General features: G+C 40.9%; 1 protein-coding gene and 1 non-coding gene across 3 annotated transcripts; both read right to left on the minus strand.

Annotated features, from left to right (window-relative positions):
- Positions 1–1,471: 1,471 nt before the first annotated feature.
- On the minus strand, positions 1,472–19,153 carry SLC46A3 (solute carrier family 46 member 3). Of its 2 annotated transcripts, none has more exons than XM_009191699.3 (6): positions 19,042–19,153; positions 18,148–18,360; positions 13,237–14,107; positions 11,330–11,413; positions 5,385–5,541; positions 1,472–3,031 (listed from the first exon to the last, which is right to left on the minus strand). In XM_009191699.3, the coding sequence occupies exons 2-6, from the start codon at positions 18,334–18,336 to the stop codon at positions 2,950–2,952; spliced, it is 1,383 nt and encodes a 460-aa protein (XP_009189963.1). In that variant the 5' UTR covers positions 18,337–18,360; positions 19,042–19,153; the 3' UTR covers positions 1,472–2,949. The 2 variants fall into 2 exon arrangements, with proteins under 2 accessions (XP_009189963.1, XP_009189962.1); XM_009191698.2 differs by lacking the exon at positions 19,042–19,153 and adding an exon at positions 18,833–18,984.
- Positions 5,143–5,248, minus strand: LOC116270657. The gene has a single exon (XR_004178805.1). It is a non-coding gene; the product is annotated as a U6 spliceosomal RNA (small nuclear RNA).
- Positions 19,154–23,107: the final 3,954 nt, after the last annotated feature.

A 23,107-nucleotide genomic window follows, 5' to 3' on the forward strand; every position in this document is an offset into this window, starting at 1 on the left:
ACCGTGAAGGTCTGTGGCTCTGTTCTTGAAGTCAGTGAGACTGTGAATCCACCAGAAGGAACCAACTCCAGACCAATTATTTAGTGAGTATGGAAGTGAAGAAAAGGGATTTAGATGTTTGAGACCGTGCAATGCAGGCTGTGGACAATCTCATTGACTAGTCCTCTGTAATGATGAGAAACTTCATTTCTAGTAGATACAGTAATCTAACCTCCTTTGTACACTGCTGGATAACATGGAACATGTTTTTTTCCTCTTTGGTTTATCTTTAAATGGGCTCCATAAAGACAAGTCCTTCCATTAACATTCTTTCTTCAGATAATTGGGTTACATGATGGGAAATTAGATCTTTTTTTTTTTTTTTTAATTTCTGTTTTGAGTCTATAGTTCCCCATCCCATCAGCTTGCATGCTTCTCTCATCTCTTCAGCACCACATTTACTAATTGTCTCTTAGGCTAGACACTTTGGAGATAGCTAGGTTCATTTGTGCTACATTTTTGCCCTTGGCTACCTCAATCTAATCTCCTGATATACTTCCTACCTCTCAAATCGACTTTTTGCTCAACTGAGAAACCATCTGTTAACCCTTCAACTGTATTACACAGTACCTCTTCAGTTCAGATGAGATGTGTAAAACCATGGGGTGTTGAGCTGGAAGAGACTTTATAGACCATCTTGTCTAAACTCGAAGAAGATAATTATAGGCAGTTAGTTGGGTACAGTTTTTTGTTAATGTGTTTTTGATGGGTACATCATGCTACACATATGCAATTCTTGCTTCGGGGTTTATAATCTGTTACTGCAAACCCTAGCTATGAAGAACGTCAGTAGGGTCAAGTCCATTCATGTGTAATGCTGATAGGCAGTGAATAACCACGGTCAAGCCAAATCTCTGTGAGACTTACCTTCCTCTTCCGTAAAATGAGGAGAATGAATATCTACTTTATAAACTGTAAGATGCTTTTTCTTTTGGTTTGGGAAGAACCTTGGACAGGAAGGAAAACAAAAATGTATCAGTCAATCTGAGAATCACTTAGTTATTACATGGGCCCTCAAGCCCAGAAGATACTAGCTTAACCTACAAGGAACGATCTTGGAAATAAGAATTTCTAGTATATTAAATGTGCTATTCACTAGTCAAGCAATCACTGATTTCCCTAAAGTCCTAAGCAATACTATAAAACAGAAGATCGTATCTGCTTTCAAGAGATTACAGTGAAGTTAATCATTTAGTTGCACTTTAGGGCATTTGTGTTATTATTTATGGTAACTTAGAAAATGGGAGGTATTAAAGGACCTATGAAAATACCGTAAATCAATTTTAAAAGTGTATAAGCTGGCATATTTTTCAATTTGTCTGCAAGGCTGGCTTAACGATTGGCATGATAACAGTGGTTACTCTCATAAGGCATTAAATATATAGATTTAAATGATTTTTACAAGTAAAAATAAAATTTTGTAGTCATTTAGTTTAGTTCAACAAACATTTATTGAAGATATGAGTAATCAAAGGTTGTCCCAGTACTCAAGGCGATGATTGTCAGGTAGCAGAAACAATTACAAGTTGATGGAAAATGCTGGGATTGAAGTACGCACAAAGAGGTATGGAAGCCCTGTAGGGACTGGGGAGTAAGAAGGGATGTCAAGAAGGCTGCTATGCAGAAGAAGCAATGTTTTGGCTGAGGCGTGAAAGTTTCAGTGTAATGTGGGAGGAAGAGCAAATGGAACAGTGTGTGAAAAGACATGGAGGCATGAGAACACATGGTGTTTTGAGAGACCAAGGTGGACCTCAGGATGAGTGTAAGGCAGTCAGAAATGAGATGGAAAGGGGTCAAATCATGACTGGCTTGCTTGTTTGATCATTTTCCTATGAGTGACAATGCTGACGGATTCAAATTTAAGGAGTACAAGATCTGTATTCTAAAAATTCTCTTATCAGTATTTCTAATTGAACAAGGATAGACAACAGCTGGGTAAGAAAGACTAGAGGTAGAACTCAGCCAGGGATCATGGAATGTGAATATCCTTTTACTAACATAAGGGACAAAATGTTGGCTCCAAATGTTGTTTACTTTATACCACTATTAGCTGTTCATTCAGTTTTTTAACTTCTTTAGAGCAATCTTATTTATAATCTATTTTTCCCAATTACCCATTACATTAGAAACATTATCATGCCTGTCACTGACGAAACATACTAAGAAAAGTGAAAAATACATATTCTTTAAAGTGCCTCCCTTTTAAGGATTTTGGATCAGTGAAGCACTGATTGTGGAATTCATGTACAGTCTTCAGAAGTCACAGTATATAAGCTCTGACTATCAATAGCAGCTTAACAGGCTCTATCAAACCAAGCATTATCAAGTATAGGTAAAATTACACATATTTGAAACTTATATCATTATTTTCCTACCAATGAGTGATTCATCATAATTTTCATTATGCCTTCAAAAATCCCTGAGAGAGGCCAGAAACCCATTCTGCTGATGAAGAAACTAAGGTAAAGATTTCTCTTTGGTCTCAGTGTAAGAGCCTGGAATATGTCAGGGAGATTATTGCTTTTGACCTTATCAAGTTTCTTGATCCCGCCTTACACCCTTAAGTTTTAATGTTTCTCTTCTGTGTCCAAAAGTGAGGCGTATTTGAGATTTGTTCTGTGTATTGCAAGTATATTGCATGATACGCACAAAGTGCTCAAAGTGTGTGGTACCGCAAGAAGCTAAAGCCAGGAGCTGTCTCTCTGACTGTCCAGTTTGGGAGAAAAGATACATCAAATGGGTTCTCAGTGAAGCACTGATTGTGGAATTCATTTACAGTCTTCAGAAGTCACAGTATGTGATATGTGCATTCATAGATTTTTTTTCTGTTTAAATCACAGTCATCTATCTGAAGCATTCTTCACTGGATTCTTCTATTGAATTAACTGGATTGAATTAACTTCTATTGAATTAACTTCTATTGTCTTCACTGGATTCTTCCTGTATAAGAAGTTCATAGCTTCCCTCATTCCAGCTGATACACTTGACAACACTACAAAAGGAAACAAGACATTTTAGAGATGAGATTAAGACAATAAATAAATAAGTAATCTGTTTTCCAACTTTTTTCCCCAGTTTTATAGCTTTTAATAAATTATGCAGATTATTAGGAGGAGTATCCTGGCATTTTGAATCCAGCTGATTCATGCATGGTGTTCTTAAAATAATTTTAAAACTACATGATTTTTTTAAATCTTCTAGACCCCTAAGATATCCCATCTGTCCCATTGTTAACTCTGTGTAGTCCACATAACTAGTTATAACTAAAGCTATTAAAGAAGTTCCTGTTTGGTAGCTGTAACTGAAGCCCAGAAACTTTGGAGGTAAGACAGCATGTAATTTTGATTTTTAAAATATTGAGCAATGTAGGGTTAAAAAAAAATCTCAGAAGCCCATCTACATTTACCTTATTATTAAAAGGACAACTGCCTTTTATCTATTTGTTACAACAGAATTTATAAATATATGAAGACTAAAATTACAATTACCTATTATTCTACTCACCATGTATGCAATTCTTTTAATTTAAATTTTATTTTCCTACTTTTTAAAAAATCTTTTATTTTTTTGGTAAAGATGGGAGTCTCATTATGTTGCCCAGATTGGTCTTGAACTCCTGGCCTCAAGCAGTCCTCCTGCCTCAACCTCCCAAAGTGCTGGGGTTACAGGCATGAGCCACGGTGCCTGCTACAATTCTTATTGTTTTTCATGAAATGGCTGTACCATCATTTACTTAAACATTTTCCCACTGTTTGACAGTTTGGTCATTTAAAATTTTTTTGCTGTAATTAACGTTTTTATATATCAATTTTTGACAACATTACTGAAGATTTCTTTAGAATATGTTTCTAAAAGGAATTGCCGGATCAATCACTATTAACTTTGAAAAAAGAGCTTTTGATACGTTCATGAATTGCTTTATGATACAGCTGAATAGCACTATTATCAACAGTGTGTAAAATCAGTTGTCTTATGTGCTCACCAGCGCAGTATGTACTGGTAATTTTGTTAATTCAATAGATGAATAGTCTCTTTTTAAAAAAGATAACTAGTATAAATAACTCTTCATCAAAATTAGAGGAACTGCAAATACTGTTGTTCTCTGTCTGACACAGATCTAGATATCAGAATTCAGTAGAAACAGTAAGTACTGAGCTCCTACTATGAGTAAGACATGAGCCGGCCCGTTCCGGAGTCTGCCATCTTGGCAGGATGCTTAACACCTGTGCTTATAGGTACTTTCCTCCCTAACTCAGAGCCTTACCCCAAAGTGCTCAGGAGAAAGCAGAGAAGGCCTGGCTTCTTGTGCCCCCACTGCCTTGATTCCCATCACTGTGCTATGCTATCAGCCACATGAAATGCACAGAGCTCAGCAGAAACAGATTAATGAGCTCTTCATTAATGTGTCAAATAAATTTGCTTGGACATTTCAGCCATCATTCATCTCGCCAGCTCACATTTTTTGTTAAATAGAGAGCAAAAAGAAGGCATAAATATTGCTCTTATATTTATGCTTCTGATCTATCCATTATATGTACTATTCATAAATGGAATTTTGTGCTTCTTTAATTTGAATATTTAAATTTAAAAACATTTAAACAGAAGTTTAAACAAGTCATTAAAACCAGACAAAGTCATTAAACAAGCCAACTCTGGAAAGAGAACTCAATAGTCAGCACATCCTATCTGCTTTTGTCATTTATACAAGAATCCACGTGAAAGTCAATCTAATTACAGCAATATTTGACCATCAGGGGATATTGTACTCTGGGAAATCATAGTTTAAGGTATACATCTCTAATCTTAGATGCTAATTTAATCAATGGTTTAAAGGCAGGGAGTTATAACGAACACAGTCTTTCTTTGAGTTCTTTACGCATGTCACTCTCTTTTTCTTCCTAAGTCTCCCAAAATTGTTGACAGATGCTTTCACATATTTTTATTTATTTTAATGACATGGGGGTCTTGCTATGTTGTCCAGGCTGGTCTCAAACACCTGGGCTCAAAATGATCTTCCCGCCTCAGTCTCCTGAGTAGCTGGGACTTCAGGCATACACCACCATGACCGGCTCTCTTTTTTTTAATTAAAAAAATTTATTTTATTAAAATATTAAACACTTCATGAATTTTCATGTCATCCTTGCACGGGGAGCATGCTAATCTTCACTGTATCATTCCAATTTTGTATACATGCTGCTGAAGCGAGCACTTCATGTCTAAAAGTTCTTGAGAAAAGCACATTCTGAGGCAAAATTTCAACAGATCTATGTAATTTTACTGGTGAGGTTAGGGGATTCACTTAATCCATATACCCTTTGATAAAATGATTAAAAATAATGACATACCATAGACTGATGGCTGGAAGTAGTAACAGACCAGCAGACAGCAGGAAAGTGAAGCCAGGGTACCAAGCAACAGTGACTGAGTAAATTCCATTAAAAGTAGAAACTGCAGTGACTCCTCCAAGTGTTTCTAAGAAAGCAATACAAGCAAACAGGGTACCTGTTTGGGGTAGGGGTATAGAGGGAGAAAAAGAAAAGGCAGAATTACAAAACAACAAACACAAACTAACGAAGACAACTGTTATTCATTGAAAACAGTAAACAGGAGGGCACTGCTTGGTGAATGAAATGCACGTTATTCCCTCAAAGTCCCTAGGAAGTCAGCAGCCCATTCTGCAGCTGAGGAAACTAAGGGAAAGGTTCTCCTTGGACCTGATGGGAGAGATGTTGAAAACTCCAGATAGCTGAGTTCCAGTGTCCACAGGGCAAAGCTAAAAAGACAATGCAGCTGACTCTTTTGAAAACTGCAGGTCTCGCCTCTCTGCCACAGCCCCAGGCAAAGCCACACCTACCCCTGCTCTTCAGGATGCTGTCTCCCACCCTCCCTCCCCATGCTAATCTGTGATGCCTGAAAGTGCAGGATGGCTCCTAACAAGCAATGCTTCCTGCAAGAGCCTTTTGAAAGGTAAAGAAAACTTATCTGCTCCTCAGTCTGGCAAAAGTGACAGCTGCAGGCAAAGACAGGAGATTCTTATCATACATTCTGCAATTGGAATTTTATCCCTCTCTTCAATGTGACCAAAAAATTCCATCACCACTAGATTCTGCATGTTTGACTCATCATATTAACCATCCTGTGCTCTAGTGAAGGTTTATGCCACAGTTTAATGTTAAGTGATTCTTGAAAACATATGTTTCCACCTTATTGCTTGCAACTGCCTCTGCCCTAAGGTGCCTTACAAGATGAAGAATGGGGATTCTGCCACGGTCACACTTGCTATACACCAAAGCTGGTCAAGGGTAGGCCACTCAGCATTGTTCATGAGGTCTGCATGGTCAGTACAAGCTCACAATCAGAAACACAGTATTCTACCTAGGTTCAGTTTCGTCTGGAATCCAAGACCATGTCAACTGAAGAGTTAAACCTCCAAAAGACAGCCTGACCATCTTCATGTGCTTTTCTTCCTCTTTGTCAAATTGCTCATCATCAGATATAAAATTTCATGACCACTTTCAGTCAGCTTGATCTGGCTTTCTTGGTCTCAGTTCCTATATATGTATCTTCTGCTTTCTGCAGATTTTGTCAACAAGCCACTATGCTTATTCCCCACTCTGCCAAGTTTACTTTTCCATGATAAACTGTAATGCATTTTTCTTATTGACAATACACATCATGTAAATAACTGTGTTTGCTTGGACTGATAGGAAGGAAAAGGCCAAGCTTAAGGGTTATCTTTCAAAATTAGATATGGTTTGTCTATATTCTAATTTTCCCCATGGTCTTGATCTTTTAGACCGTGTATTGATTTTTATCTATTTAAACTTTTTCATTTTATTGTACATATTCTCATATATTGCTTCAAATTATTCACTGAGTGATAGGACATACCTTCATAAAACATACATCTATCTCTGTGAAATATCATGTGATCACTTATGTGTCTTCTTTTAACTAAAATGAAAGCTTTGTCGATCTGCCTTGCTCACAGCTGTATCCCTAGGGCTCAGCTGTCCTGGTGCATGGCAGGCATTTAATAAATATTTGTCAAATGAATGAATAAAAGCTTAATTCAGGATCCCATTTACCAGTCATCAAGTAGCATGCAGACTTACTGCCTCCATGATTTATGATAATACATTAAGTCCGTTTAATTGGAAGGATGCTCTTCTACTTGTCTAACTACATTATTTTCTTTTATTTCTGATCTCCTGCTGCAGCCAGGAATAGTGCTATGGAAAACAGACTGCACAGTACTAGTTCTATTATATAAGGGTTTTAATCTATTCTTGATGGGAAATAGGTCAGACACTGCACCATCTGTTCTGATGGAACCCTACTATTATGAAGTAGCTTTAGCTTATTGCCCAACTTCTCTGAGCAGTTCAACTTGTTTAATAGTTGCCAGAGATAAAACAGGATTAAAGGATAAGTCCAACTGAGTTCATCTTCTAAATTTTTTTTTTTAATGGAATAGACCTCAAAAATCAAGTCTGTTTTACTGTATCCCAATTTATAATCACAAGGAGTATATGGGTGATGCCCAGGTAAAATAGTCCAAGGCAGCTTCAGCTATGAGTTCACAGTGGTGCAGAGCGTAGAGATTTCAAAATAATTACCGGAATTCCATTTTTGTACCTTTCTTATTTAAGATAATAGAAATAACGAGAGGCTCCTGAAAACTTTGGCAGTATTTCCCCACTCCTCTCGTTGTTTAAAGTGCCTAATATTTTTCACAAAAATGCACAATTTAAATAATAATGAAGGATGGGAATATATTTAATTATAGAAATGTTGGCATCATCCAAAAGATTGTTTAGTTTGCAGTTAAGAACAAAATAAGTATCCCAGAATAATGAAGTCACAATTCACAGTTACTGGAATTCAGAATAAGAAACGCCAAAATGTAAACATTTTAAAATATTACTGTATTTAACAGTATGATATGACTTTTTTATTTTTATTTTTCATAGAGATAGAGTCTCCCTCTGTTGCCCACGCTGCTCTTGAACTCCTGGCCTCAAGTGATCCTCCCACCTCGGCCTCCCAAAGTGCTGGGATTATAGGTGTGAGCCACTGCACCTGGCGCAGATGACTTTTTAAAAGCCTTCATAAACTAAACCAAATATAAACAAAAATAAACTATACATCTTGACAGCTCTATTTTAGCTCTAAATCAAAGCAGGTAAATTTTTTTCCCCAACAGCTTTATTGAGATATAATTAACATCCCACAAAACTCACCCTTTTAAAGTCTGCAATTCAGTGGTTCTTAGTATGTTACAGAGTTGTGCAACCATCACTACTATCTGTGGAACATTTTCATCAGCCCCAAAAGAAACTGTGTACCCATAAGTAGTCATTCCCCTTCCCCAGCCCCAGTCAAGCCCTAATCGAATTTCTGTCTCTATGGATTTGCCTATTCTGCACATTTCACGTAAACAGAATCATATTTAAATGACAATATGTGGCCTTTTGGGACTGGCTTCTTAAATTTTGCATAATCATTTCATAGTTCATCCACGTTACGGCATGTGACAGAATAATATTTCTTTTTATTGCAGAAGAGCAGTTTGCTGGATGGATGAACCACATTTTGTTTATCCATTTGTCAGTTCATGAACATTTGCATAGGTTTCACTTTTTGGCTATTATGAATAATGCTGCCATGAACAAGATTTTGTGTGGACATATGCTTTCACTTCTCGTGGTATGTAAGTAGGGGAGGGATTGCTGAATCATAAGGCAACTAACTTTCTGAGGAACTGCCAAACTGCTTTGCACAGCTGCTGCACCATTTTATGTTCCCACTCGCCGTGTATGAGGGCTCCAATTTCTCCACATCCTCATCAACACTTGCTATGGCCTATTTTATTTTGGCCACCCCAGTGGGTCTCACTCTGTGGTTTTGCTTTGCATTTCCCTGATGGCTAAAGATATCCAGCATTTTCATGTGCTTATAGGTCATTTGTATATCTTCTGTTCAAATCCTTTGCCCATTTTTAAATTGAGCTGTCTTTTTGTTGTTGAATTTTAAGAGTTCTTAAATATGCTGCATACGAGTTCCTGATCAGACAAATATAATTTGCAAATATCTTCTCCCATTCTGTGGGTTGTCGGTTGCCCTTTCTCTCCTTCCTCCCCTCCCCTCCCCTCTCCTTTCCTTTCCTTTCTGTATTTTTAGTAGAGAAGGGGTTTCACCATGTTGGTAAGACTGGTCTCGAACTCCTGACCTCGGGTGATGCGCCCACTTTGCCCTTCCAAACTGCTGGGATTACAGGTGTGAGCCACTGCTCCTGGCCTCACTTTCTTGATGTTGTCCTTTGAAACATAAAAACTTTTCAAAGGACAAACTTTGAATGAAATTTTTGGATGAAGTCTAATCTATCAATGTTTTCCTTTGTTGTTGTGCTTTTGGTGTCATATGTAAGAAACTATTGCATAATCCAAAGAAGCAGATAGATTTTTACATAGTTTATATAAATTTTTCCATTCTTTAGTGGTTTTCAAAGTAATCATCATCACATCATCTATAAACAAATGCGTGAATATAAAGCTTCATCTTATGAGTGTAAAATAAGAGGCCGGGCACGGTGGCTCATGCCTGTAATCCCAGCACTTTGGGAGGCTAAGGCGGGCCGATAACCTGAGGTCAGGAGTTCAAGACCAGCCTGGCCAACATGGTGAAACGCCGTCTCTACTAAAAACACAAAAATTAGCCAAGCCTGGTGGCAGGAACCTGTAATCCCAGCTACTCAGGAGGCTGAGGCAGGAGAATTGCTTGAACCCAGGAGGTGGAGGTTGCAGTGAGCTGAGATTGCACCATTGCATCTCAGCCTGGACAACAAGAGCAAAACTGTCTCAAAAAAAAAAAAAAAGAAAGAAAGAAAGCATATTTTTAATTTATTGAATTATGTAGTCTTCTCCAGTGTTGACTAAACGGGTAAAAATACAGTAGCATAATTATGAATTATTCATAAATCAAATAAGTACATTCATAGCACTGGGCTAAGATATGACATTAAAGAAAGTGCCAATGTCTAGTAAGATTCATATGATACAAAAGGGAAGGAGGACAACCCCATATGCCTGATATCTAACTAGTAACTAGTTCTCACTGAACATTTAATTTTTGTCTTTGCTGCATCCTGGTTATTCTCTGCCCACCCCTTCAACTGTGTGACTTTGTGTGCCCTGCTCTGTGCTTGGGAGGCTGACCCCACAGATGTATGGCTTGGACTTTCGTGCTGGCCTGAGTTCCTGCTGCACTTGGTTAAAAGGGTGAAACGGGGGAAAGGGTACGGTGTTTCTTCTCTGCTTCCTATCTGGGGCATCTCTCTGGCTGCCCTGACAATGCCCACTCTCTATAATGGCCTTCATGAAAGTCGCTCGATTGAACCAGCTGAGTGGGACCACGTTTTCTGCCAGGACTCTGAGTCAGGCCCAGCTGTGACATTTGTAGGGGCCACTGTAAGAACATGATTAGAGGCCTCTATATTATATTCTAAGGATTTTAAAGTTATTTGAAATCTGGCTAACAAACTGTTAACTAAAATATATTATGCCTTCGTACTGTGAAAAATATCCCTTTGTAATGAATGATCTAGAAGACCAGCACACACTGAGGCTTCTCAGACGTTTTCAGAGTTCCATGTAGGAACAGGGTGGCCCAGGGTGAACTGGCCCTCAGCCTTTGGTGCCCAGCTGGAGCCCACCCCCATTCTGCTCTACCCTTTGCACCACCCTACTCAGAAAGGGTCATTTACATGTGGGTGTAGAGCACCCCCATCCTGCGATTCCAAGGTCCAGCCAGACCCTCTATAAGGAGTCGCCCCTTGGCTCCTTCCTTGGTCTACAGGTGAGCACACTGGGCACCGTCCACCCTCGGGAGAAGGTGGCTGAGGAAGAGGATCATCTAGGTCCTCACTGGACATGGGCCCAGAACTGTCTGGGCTGGGAATTGCAGGGATCCAGGTGGGCAGAGTTCAGTCTAGAAGGAAGGAGATGTGGTGAGCTCCCAGTGGGCATCTCCCACCTGGCGCTGAGGTCTCCTTTCTTCTTAGGGCGGGGCACGGCCCAGAGCCCGGCGAGCTCTCTGAAGTACAAGGCCCTAGGCAGGGGCTCCCTTACAAGAATGTAAGCCTTTTCCTCACAGAGCTTACCACTTTATTCAAAAGGAGATCCGTGCATAAAAAGGGCTGTAGAATATTCTGAAGCATTAAACATTGTTGTACACAGATTTGAGTTTGTAAAGACGGTAGATTCATATTTCTTAAGCAAATTAAACTTACCTTGTTCAGTCGAATGAACCACTTTTGACAACATGGACCGGAGAACAGAGAATGGCACAACAGCGAAAAGGAACGGCGCCCTGGCTGTGAGAGAAAGGGTTCCACATCACTGGCGTATTCTGAAAGCTGACGGCCAATTTAAAACAGGAAACACTTTCACGCTGCCTAAATGTTTCCTTTTCTACAAGCATCCTAACTCATTGTATCTAAAAATGGAATGAATTAATTGTAGAACTCTGTTTGATGAACTAAAGTAGACTATGGACAGGTCAGTTTAAGGTTAATTTACTCGAGAATTCCTATTCCAGTACAAAGAACAAGAGATCATGTAGTTTTTAGGTCTAGATCTATTTATATAATCTGCCGATTAAGACTGATCTGCTGGCCGGGCTCAGTGGCTCATGCCTGTAATCCCAGCACTTTGGGAGGCCGCGGCAGTTGGATCACCTGAGTTCAGGAATTCGAGACCAGCCTCACTAACATGGAGAAACCCTGTCTCTACTAAAAATACCAAATTAGACAGGCGTGGTGGCACATGTCTGTAATCCCAGCTACTTGGGAGGCTGAGGCAGGAGGATCGCTTGAACCTGGGAGACAGAGGTTGCAGTGAGCCCAGATCGCACCACTGCACTCTAGCCTAGCGACAGAGTGAGACTCCGTCTTAAAAAAAAAAAAAAAAAAAAGACTGGTCTGCTTATTTTCCTAATTATGTATTAACCTCTTATTTAGCAAATTGTGACTGCAAATTCGTTTTTGTCTGTGCTTTTTTCAGACTTGGCACTCTTAGTGTTAGCATGCCTTTATTATATTGATTCATTTATTGGTAAACTGGTTCTTTATCATCTTGCCTGTTCATCTTTGTGGCAGAATAACTTCATAAACACAAATTACCTCTGGTCTTCAGTTATGACCCTTAATAGTCAGTAGTTTTAATTACATCATAAAATAGTAAAATATGACATTAGCAGATCACTTTACAGTTCTCAAAGCGTTTTCACATAGGTTAACTTACTTGGCCTTGGCAGCTCTTAGGGAGACAGGGAGAAAAACTGGCCATTATTGAATGGTAGGGATTGTGCTAAGCGAGTGCTTGACAGCTACCTAATATTCACTGTAATCCTCTAAATTAGGTAGTACCATGCCCATTTTACAGATGAGAAAATTAGGGCTGAGAGTAGTTCAGTAACTTTTCTAAGACCATCTAGGACTATAGATGGAAGTTGGGCCCAATTCTGTTTGGTCACACTGCTTCCCTGCAAGATAATAAGGGGTTAACACCTTTATTAGAGAAAAGAGTAAACTGGACCTTTCCCAGAGTCTCATTTTATAGTTCCATAGCCTTTTCCAATGCAGTATCTCATTCGAATCCTGCAAAAACCGTTATGAGGTAGGTAGTTAAGGAAGCAGGCTAATTTGCCAACCAGCAATTCATCAAAAATCAATTTATGAAATGGCCAATTTGCTGAAAGATCAATTTGCAAAACCTGTCTTTAAAAAATTTCTTCTTGAATATATTAAATTGACATAGTTTTTTGTCTTGTATTTTTAGTATACTTTATATCATTGTCCTAAATATTTTTATGGAAAGTAGTCTTCTTAGTAGCATTTTAAGAAATGTTCACTTTAATGAAAGCTATGTTGAAGAACTGACTCATAACAAGAACATTCCTGAAAACAATTTTGTGGCAAATATACAAATTTGGGAAATGCGGTTATTCAGTGAATTAAATTTTTAAAAGCAAATTTGGCTTTCAGCTTATTGACTCCTGGCAAACTAGCTATTGCCCTTTAATTGAACTAGAATGGCTTAAATAGAGGGCTTTATATTAAAGTTTTTCCCCCAGTAGACAATAATCATTTTATATGAATATCAAATACATAGTTCTAAAGCTACACTTGGAACTCACCTAAAAACATCATCAGTGTTGTCTTGGCGAACGCGGTCATAGCCATTCCTGTCATCGTGGTAAAAATCCCAATGAAGGCCATATGAATATCTTCCATACAATAAGAAAAAAGCCATATTCCTAGGAAACTAGTCAAAAAAGAGGCACTATTCAAAGCTGATCCATAACCTATGAAAACTTCATTCCAGCAGAGTGGGGAATCCAATTCATAAAGGATAAAAATTGGGCCAATGCCAATTACCACAAAAAAATAAGTGATCATTGTAAAAAGTAACAAACAGAGTAAAAATCGTCTCTTACTGGAAGCATTTTTAAAAAGCATGTAAGTTCGGTAAAATAGGTTTTTGAAGCCTTCACTACATGACATAGTAACATTCTGAGATGAAAACTCTTTCACTGGATCACCAAGAAAAAATAAAATATAGATCAAATTAACAGCAAGAGAAACAGCAATAATTAGAAACGACCACCCAAAACCTAGCCCTCTAATAAAATAGCCAGATAACAGTCCTGTTAGTCCAGTAACAAGTCCAACTAGAAAGTCAATGATAGCTATTCGAATTGTTTTTTGTTTGTGTTCTTTACACTGATCAACTATATAAGCAAAGCAGGCTCCCCAAAATGTGGTATAATTGCCACAAAATGCACCAACGAAGGTAGATGCAATCAAAAGCTGGAATGGAAAGGCAAAATAGCAAAGCAAACAGAGCCAAACGCTGGTTGCAAGAGCACCAACGGAAGACAAAATCATAGGGAATTTTCGCCCGTAGTGATCACTAATAGACAGAAGTATGAATGTAGACACCAGACCAGGAATTAATCCACTTATGTCCATCTGCAGATTAAAACGTGACACTTTTTTCTGAACTTCCTGCAAAGAAATAAAAAGAAATGTGTTTACAATAGTTTAAACAATGTGCATACAAGTATCATGGTGCATGCTTTTTGCCCCGTGGCCAATAGGTTATGGATGAGGAATCTCTAGTGCATGGGCAGGACTAATACAGCTTACATTTTCATCCAGTTTACAAAGCAATACAGACTGAGTATCCCTTATCTGAAATGCTTGACACCAGAAGTGTTTCGGATTTTGGATTTTTTCAGACTTTGGGATATAATGAGATACCTTGTGGATGGGACTCACATTTAAACACAACATTCATTTATGTTTCATATGTACCTCATACATATAGCCTGAAGGTAATTTTATACAATATTTTAAACAATTTGTGCATAAAACAGTTGCCATTGAGTACTTGTGTGTGGAATTTTACACTTCTGGTAAAATGTGGTGATCAAAAAGCTTCAGATTTTGGCCGGGCATGGTGGCTCATGCCTGTAATCTTCATATTTTGGGAGGCCGAGGCAGGAGGATCACTTGAGGTCAGGAGTTTGAGACCAGCTTGGCCAACATGGTAAAACTCTTATCTCTACCAAAAAATAAAAATAAAATAAAATAATTAGCCTTTATTTAGGGAGAGCTTGGCTGTTTCTCTTTTTTTTTTAAACCTATGTCTTCACAGATAGATTAATGAGAAACATATTCCTTTATTTACTAAATAAAAGAACATTTAGAATAAGATAAAATTGAAAGAGGAGCCTTACATTGTCTACAGATGGTAGCATGCCATGGCTGAGTGTAGCAGCTTACGCTTATAATCCCAGCACTGTGGGAGGCCGAGGTGGGAGTTTCGCTTGTGCCCAGGAATTTGAGACCAGCCTGGGCAACATAGTGAGACCCTGTCTCTAAAAATAAATTAAAAAAAAAAAAAAAAAGGCCAGGCACGGTGGTTCATGCCTGTAATCCCAGCACTTTGGGAGGCTGAGCTGGGCGGATCACTTGAGGTCAGGAGTTTGAGACCAGCCTGGCCAACATGGCAAAACCCCTGTCTCTATTGAAAATACAAAAATTAGCCAGGCATGGTGGCTTGTGCCTGTAGTCTCAGCTATTCGGGAGGCTGAGGCAGAAGAATTGCTTGAACCCGGGAGGCAGAGGTTGCAGTGAGCTGAGATTGTGCCATTGCACTCCAGCCTGGGTGACAGAGTGAGACTCCATCTCAAATAAATAAAAATAAAAAGTAAATAAAGGTGGTAGTATGTCATGACCTGAGGAGTAAGATAAACTCAACTTCCAAGGACCAAAATGACAATGACAGATGACATACACACACAGATTGGAAGATGTGTCAATCATTACACTAGTTATTTGATGGAAGGAATTTTGCATGATCTTAAAACATTTTTTGCTTGCCATTTCTCTGTATTTTCCAAAGTCAATATAAAAAGTGTGTGCCATTTGTATACTGGGAAATGCTAAGCTGATTTAAAAAACAGATTTAAACCTTTTTTAGTCATTGAATGAATCACTGAAGGCAATGGTGGTGCCTCCTGGGAAACAAACATGTTCCTTTGTCCTAAGGAGCAAACGGAGCGTAGGCCGCCACTCCAGCGTGGGTGGCACTCCAGCGTGGGTGGCAGGGTGAGGCTGGGGTGGTTTCTGGTTCCCGGAGGTCTAAGAGCACCAACTTTAAGGGAAGGGATCCAGAGTAGTAGGTTCTCTTGAATATTAATCCAATCAAGAAACAACAAATGAAAAAGTCAATTTGAAAATTTGGCAAAAATCGTTGACATGAGACCACTGCTCTGGGCAATAGAGGGCGCTCAGCAGCTGGGCCAGGCTGGAGGTGGCCAACACTTGCCACCTGTACGGTTGCAGAAGCCACCAAGCTGACTGGACCAAGGCCTGTCTTCCCTCATTCCAAGAGGGCAAGAGCCGCGAACTTCCCCAGACATTCTAGTCCTCTCCTCCCAGGTCCCTCCCACTGCAACCAGGGGGCCTGCTCCTAGCGGTCAGCTGAAAGAAAGCACAGAATCAAATACAGAAATTGATGAGCCTATAAGGAGAGATTTGTTAAAGGATACAAAATTAAGCTAGACAGGAGGAGTAAGTTACAGTGTTCTGTAGCACCACAGGATGACTGCAGTTAACAGTAATACATTATATAGTTTCAAAGAGCAAGACGGAGGATATTGAATGTTCCCAACACAAAGAAATGAGACATGTTTGAGCTGATGGATACGCTAATTAGCCTGATCTGATCACTATACATTGTATGTATCAAAACATCACTGTATGTGCCATGAATATGTACAATGATTATTTGTCAGTTAAAAGAATAAAATAATGCCGGGCACGGTGGCTCACACCTGTAATCCCAACACTTTGAGAGGCCCAGGCAGGAGGCTCACTTGAGGCCAGGAGTTCAAAGCCAGCCTGGGAAACAGAGCAAGACCCTGTCTCTACAAAAAATTAAAAATTAGCTGAGTGTAGTGGCAAGGGCCTGTAGTCCCAGCTGCTCAGGAGGCTGAGGTGAGAGGATCCCTTGAGCCTAGAGTTCAAAGTTGCAGCGAGCTATCACCACACCACTCCACTCCAGCGTGGGCAGCAGAATGAGACCCTGTCTCAAAAAGTACCATACATGCATAAATACACAATAAACAAAAAACACTTCAGGTGATTCCAATGTCAAGGTTAAAAAACACTGTGTGAGAGGTTCCAGGATGGGATTCAAGTAACAAACGTCTCCAAAGCCGAAATCTGAAGAGCATCCCTACCGTAGGACCCTAACTTTGAAACTAAGAGGATTTGTTAAACTCTATTCTGTTTATGTGTGTTTTTCTCAACCTAGAGAGACTCTGGGCTTCTCAGGTTCAGAGCCATTTTGCCTATCCTTGTCACCACAGGATAATGCGTTCTATGACAGAACCTTGATGTCTTCCAGGCTGTTCAGAAACAATCACTTCCAAGAAAACATTTCCCATGGGAATGCGGAAATGAGTAAGATTAGGGGTTGTGCCAAACTGTCTAGCCTCACCCCAGCAAGGTTCCACCTGACACCTCGGGAAGTGCTAGAACCTTGCCTCTCGGGTGATTTGCCATTTCCTCCTTCTCAGGCTCTTCTCCCGGTCACAGGGACTCTCAGAGCCAGCAGGAGGTGACTCAATTCCTTTTAACTGATTATCTTTCACTGGGAAGGCAGCACCACTCCTTTACAATCACAAAATAGCCCCAAGAAGAAGAGTTTAGAGTTTACAGGTGTGATTTGTTTCTGAGGCATTGTAGAAAAAAAAAAACCATTTCCAAACCTGGATACTATCTCTTTGCATTTTGAAATCATAGACTTTTGTCAAAAACTGCCCAAGGGACCAGGAGAATAGTGAAGTGCATCCTGTTTTACACACAAAAAATTGGGGAGGTGGCTGGAGAGGGAAGAAGAAAGCCTCCTTAATATCTGGCTAAACATTTTTGGTGTCAACGGGGGGGGGGGTACTCTGCACTCCAGATGTCCTCACACAGCTGCTCCTTAACACGTGACAGCCAAGGCTGATTTGACACGACACCACCACCAAACAATAAACGCTCCTTCACCTCACACTATGACAGACACTGGCCCACAATCTTCAGTGATGCGCCACTTTCTAGAGTCCCTGAAAACTGGGACATGCAGAAACAGTAAAAGGATTGGGGAAGAAGAGAGCCACCCCTGTCCACCAAATAGCCCATTCCAACCTGCCCTGCCCCAATTTTTAGACTTTTTTTTTTTTTTTTGGACAAAGGAAGGAGACAGCCACAGAGGAGATGACACTGTGGTGACATTTTCCGAGAGAAAGGAGAAGAGCTAGTGTCGCAGAGGAGGAGGGTGTTTTAAGAAGAGGCAGATTTGAAAGGTGTCAGGAAACTTCAAATGGGGTGAGGTCCCAGTAAAGGCCATTAGGTTTGGGAATTAGGACGTCGATGGCTGCCCTAGAGAGAGCAATGGATGATGGGATGATGAGTTCAGGGTCCTCTGACTCAAAAGCCCCGTACACATTCCCTTTTTATTAAATACTATGGATATTGTAATTTCTTACCTCCTGGAATGCAAAAATTGGACTGCTTTTGTTTTTTTCACACTCAGAAATATTGCTATCAGATGAAAACGTGTAGTTGCCAGTTTCTTCCCATATTCTCCGATAAACATATTGCGTTGTCAGCGGACTGGTCAAAGTCATAGCAAATGCACTAAGGAAAATGGCAGGTTCTACAAATAAAATCTTCATATTGCCTGGGTAGGTAGCTGTATTCTATAAAAAGTGAAAACGGAGAAAGATCATCTGTCTCATCCCAGAGGCTAGATATTCAAAGATGGGGAAGTTTGAGCAATTTCGTGGAGTAAATGTTTAAACAAGCAAACTAGAGAACAGAAAAGGCAGTAAGCACTTTCTCAGAGAATAACTTTTACTCTGGAGTAGAGTACTCTGTAGCAACCTGACGCTGCCGTGCTTTCCATTTTTATGATTACGACATTGTAGGACTCCAGCCGCCTTTGAGTCTTTGAAATAATAAATTGTCACCATCTTGGTTAGCCAGTGATCACAGTACAGTTCCCACACTGTATACTGCCAACTGTTTTTTCATAAGTTCAACAATGAGGTTCCTTTTGGGAAGCCACAGTTGCACAACTGTTATTGTTATTTTGCTGCGTGTTAACAACGGACAGGGAGGGGGCGTTTTAAAAAGCAGCTCCCAATCAGAAGGGCCTTATTTTTAACTCACCCCACGATTACCGTCTTCCTGCCAGGCTGGGCTCAGGTCGGGCCGTGCCCGGGGCTGTCGCCTCGGATGCCCTGCGCTCGCGCGCGCCCGGGTTCAAGGGCAGCCTCTGGACTGGGGCAACGGAGGACGCGCCGGGGACAGTAACCTCGGGCTGCGCGGCCGGCGCTGGGGTGGGGAGGGGACTTTCCCGTTGAACTCGACCAAATTACCCTTGTCGGGGAGTCTCAAGCGTATCGTAAAGCAAACCACGGCAAGCGCACTTCCGCGTCCCGAGTGACACCTGCACGGTTCCCCGCGCAGCCCTCGGCTTCCTCGCGGCTCTGCGGACTTGGCCTCAGCGCGGCGCGGTGGGGCACGCGGCGGCTGCTCCTTCTGCGCAGTGGACAGTTGGCCGATCGGTGCCTCTGTGGGTCGGTCCGCGGCACGGCCAGCGCTCGGCGGTGACTCGGCCGCAGCCCGCTGAGCATCGCTGTCCGCCCAGGAGGCGGGGTCGGCTGCCGCGGCGCTGTCACTGTTCTACCCGGGTCTCCTGCGATTGGGCCCAGCAGCCGGTGCCCCAGCGGCGATTGGTCCACCCCGACGTCACTCTCCCCCGGAGAGTGGCTAGTGGATCGTGCACCCACCCTCGGAGGTCCGGAGTGGATCCCGCGCGGCGGAGCAGCCTCTCATCACCGCTGTTGGGTGCTGGGCCGCGCCGCAGGCTCAGCGGCTCTGGAGTTGCAAAGCGTTTCTGAATCCGAATAGCGTTTCTCATATAAACACATAAAATAACTGTTGCAAAAGTAACATGTTTGGGCTGTAGCCCCCAGCAGGATCCCGGTGGGCCGGGCAGGTGCCCGCAGAAGAGGGGAAGGGGCGCCGGTGGAGGGCATAGGAAAGAGAGTGTTCAATGCAGAGTTAGTGGAGGGTTGGAATGTGGTCGCTGGCTCTTCCTGGGGAGGGGGACTTGGGCAAATCGTTAAATTTTCATGAACCTCCATGTCTTTATCTGCCATGTGAGGATAATAACAGTCTTACAGGGTTGTCTAATTAAACACTCAGCATGTATACACAACCTAACCCCTGGACGTAGGAGGAGCTGTCAGTGCTCTCCAATACACCCACCAAGAACACGCTTGTAGTGAAAGAATTGAGCTATTACTTCTTGAAGCCAGGAGGAATGCATGCGTGAGGAACCGTGGGGGCATCTCAGTAAGAAGGTGTTAGATTTTACTATGGACTTGTGTTATGTGATTTTGGGAAGAGTTCAAGAAAGCAAGGCCTTACTCTGGATTGGTTGCTGTCAGGAAGTGGCAGTAATTCTATGATTGGGTATCTTAATAAGTCTTATTTAAAAGGAGTCAAGACTAGACAGAGGCTAAAGCCATGAATGATAAAGAAGCAGCAGTCACACATATTTGTCATTTTTGTGGTTTAGACAATGCCTAAATTTTGTCCGTGTTCAGACAAAATTACGACGTGGTCTTGTTTTTGTTTTGATCATGGTTACAGAATGCTCTTGTCTGACTTTGGTGTTCTGTGAAATTGTTTTCATTAGACAGAACACCATGGTCCAGAAAAGTTCTTAGCAACACCAAGGCCCAGCTGATAGTTCCAGCACCTGGATGTCAGAGCTGCTTTCTCTTCCTCAGCACTCCTTAAATGACAGTTATGTCACTGAATGTAGGGTTAAACGCCTTTGGTTTGAGTCCTAATTGCTACTTAGTAGCTGGTAGCCTTGGACTTGCCACTTAATCTTACTTCTCAGCTTCTTCAAATCAGCATTTATGAAGCACTTGTTATGAGTTTCAAACAATGGAGCATGAATATTGGAAAGAAGATATACAAACACGAGTAAGATATAGTTTGCAAGGAAGACATAATATTTTAAATTGCAGTACTTTGTGCTAAGAACTAGATTATTTTAAATGGCACTTAGAAGATGTCCTTTTTTTTTTTTTTTTTTTTTTTTTGAGGTGGAGTTTCGCTCTGTCTCCCAGGCCGGAGTGCAGTGACAGGATCTTGGCTCACTTCAACCTCCGCCTTCCAGATTCAAGCAATTATCCTGCCTCGGCCTCCTGAGTAGCTGGGGTTACAGGCGTGCGCCACCATGCCCGGCTAATTTTTGTATTTTTAGTAGAGGCAGGGTTTCACCATGTTGACCAGGATGATCTTGAACTCCTGACCACAGGTGACCTGCCCGCCTCAGCCTCCCAAAGTGCTGGGATTACAGGCATGTGCCACTGCGCCTGGCTGAAGATGTCCTTTCTTATGGGGCAAAAATAATTAGTGTCCAATATACTTCCATGCTTTGCATTCCTACTCTTCCACATGAAGAAGAAAGCCAGGTCTTCTTAATGAGTTCTGCTGCTGATCTCTATGGTGACAACAGTCATTATGGAAGCCTTTTTTTTTCCAAGTAATATTAAGTGCTTCAGTATGTATTAAAGAAGCTTGACTCTTAATTGTCACTCTATTGGGCACAGTGGAGTAAAAACAATTCTAAAACCAAGTATATGGAAACTATCAAGACCTGTCACTCCCGTTTCTCCACAGCTATTGTTGCTCCTCACAGATTCCCACTCCAGCCTTCTTCCTTCAAAGACTCTGAGAGAAGAAATAAAAAATAAAAGCAAGTGTGCAAGGAGCAGTGGCCATTCACCAGGCATAATCTCCCTGGCCGTGTTTCTGAAATGTAGACCAAGAGGTGTATTCTTCGGGAAAGGGGTCTCCAGGATTTTGAAATCTTATGTTTTCATTTAAATGACCTAGAAATTTTAATGTTAGCATATTATGAATTGTCTTGTAATCAAGTACTGACATTTTATTTCAGTGTCTATATTTGTATTTCTGCTTATGGTCACATTGGCTCCAAGCAGCCGTACCTAAATGATGTCTGACTAATGAGAAAATAAGTGGACTAAATATGTAAATGATATGCCCAAACTAAGTGAAGTCCAAACAATGTCATATCATGCTCTTCAAGAGAAGTTTCCATAGTATTCCAATAAGAGGTATGGATGGGAGACTTAAGTCATCGCCTTACACACAAATAGACATACTGAACTCAGAAGAACACATACGGTGCTGGGCAGTGCCATGGTCAAGTGGCAAAAGCCAAAATGGAATAGAGTAGCTATGAGATTTTGTTGGTCTCAAGAAGAAAGTGACTTGTTTACTTCTAATCAAATCAGCAAAGTAAGATGTGATGAAAAGACTTCAGTTATACCAATGACTGCTTAGTAGATGATTGTCAAAATGGCTCTGATAAGAGTAATGTGATACAACTCCAAGCACAAATTGTTGAAGGGAAATGTGATCTAATCATATGACCTTAGTCAATAAGTTTCCAAAATAGGCCTCAGTAGGTCTTATCTACTTGAGAATTTCATAACCTGATGTCAGCCTTGTCTTTCTTGACCTCTGTTGCTTTGGACACTGTGAAATAGATTCCTCCCTCTGGAAATATTTCCCTCTTTGGGTTCCGTAACCTGGCTGTCTTCCTGCTTCCCTGAGAGCTCCACCTCGGTTTCCTCTGTGAGCTTGCTTCTCAGATGGTGCTGTGCCTCAGGCCCTATCTCAGCTCTGACCTCTTCCCAGTCAATTTCTTATGCACTTAAGATCAGCTACCACAAATATGACCATTTCCAAATCTCTTATTTCCAAATCTCTTATTTCAAGCCTACCCTCTTCTCTTGAACTTAACACCCAGAACTTCCTTTTATTTGTATTAAAAACAAAAGCAAAAAACAAAAACAAAAAAACCCAAACCCCACAAAACTGTATACTTTAAATGTATAAAGCAGATATCATCTTCCTCATACATCTGATACCCTCTTATAATCTTTGTTTCAGTGAGTAACATCACCTGTCCAGTTAACAGATATGGAGACTTAGGACTCATCCCTGACTTTTTGATCATTAAATGCATTGCAAATATTTTACATCATAAATAGAATTAATATTATCTATACCTTTTTCAGGTGTGTGGCTGTAAGGAAAGCAGGTCCCTGGTTTAGTAGCATTCAGACTGAACATCTCTTTTTTGGCTTGGCTGAGGTGATGGGCTCTGTCTTGCTATTGGTCTATTGCTGAGTGGCATTTGAAAGTTGCTGGAGAGGTGAACAAAATGCAAAGCGATCAAGGAGTTCTCTTGTAAATCAGAACTCCTGACCCTTTCCCTCTAAGGTCTCAAGTTATTACAACACTTCTGATGGCCTGCGATGGTCCTAAGAAGGCTCAGTTGTCAGAAATGTACAATAACAGCCCTCGAGGAGAAATCCACCATGTTGGTGG

The sequence above is a fragment of the Papio anubis genome, chromosome 15, assembly GCF_008728515.1.
Source record: "Papio anubis isolate 15944 chromosome 15, Panubis1.0, whole genome shotgun sequence".
Lineage (NCBI taxonomy): Eukaryota > Metazoa > Chordata > Mammalia > Primates > Cercopithecidae > Papio > Papio anubis.

Excerpts from the sequence above, each read along its gene's own strand:
- SLC46A3 (XM_009191699.3), bottom strand. The coding sequence starts at position 18,336 with ATGAAGATTTTATTTGTAGAACCTGCCATTTTCCTTAGTGCATTTGCT. Across the intron at positions 14,108-18,147 it reads CAATTTTTGCATTCCAGGAG|GAAGTTCAGAAAAAAGTGTC; the intron begins GTAAGAAATTAC and ends ATTTCTTTGCAG. Across the intron at positions 3,032-5,384 it reads CTTCCAGCCATCAGTCTATG|TGTTGTCAAGTGTATCAGCT; the intron begins GTATGTCATTAT and ends TTCCTTTTGTAG.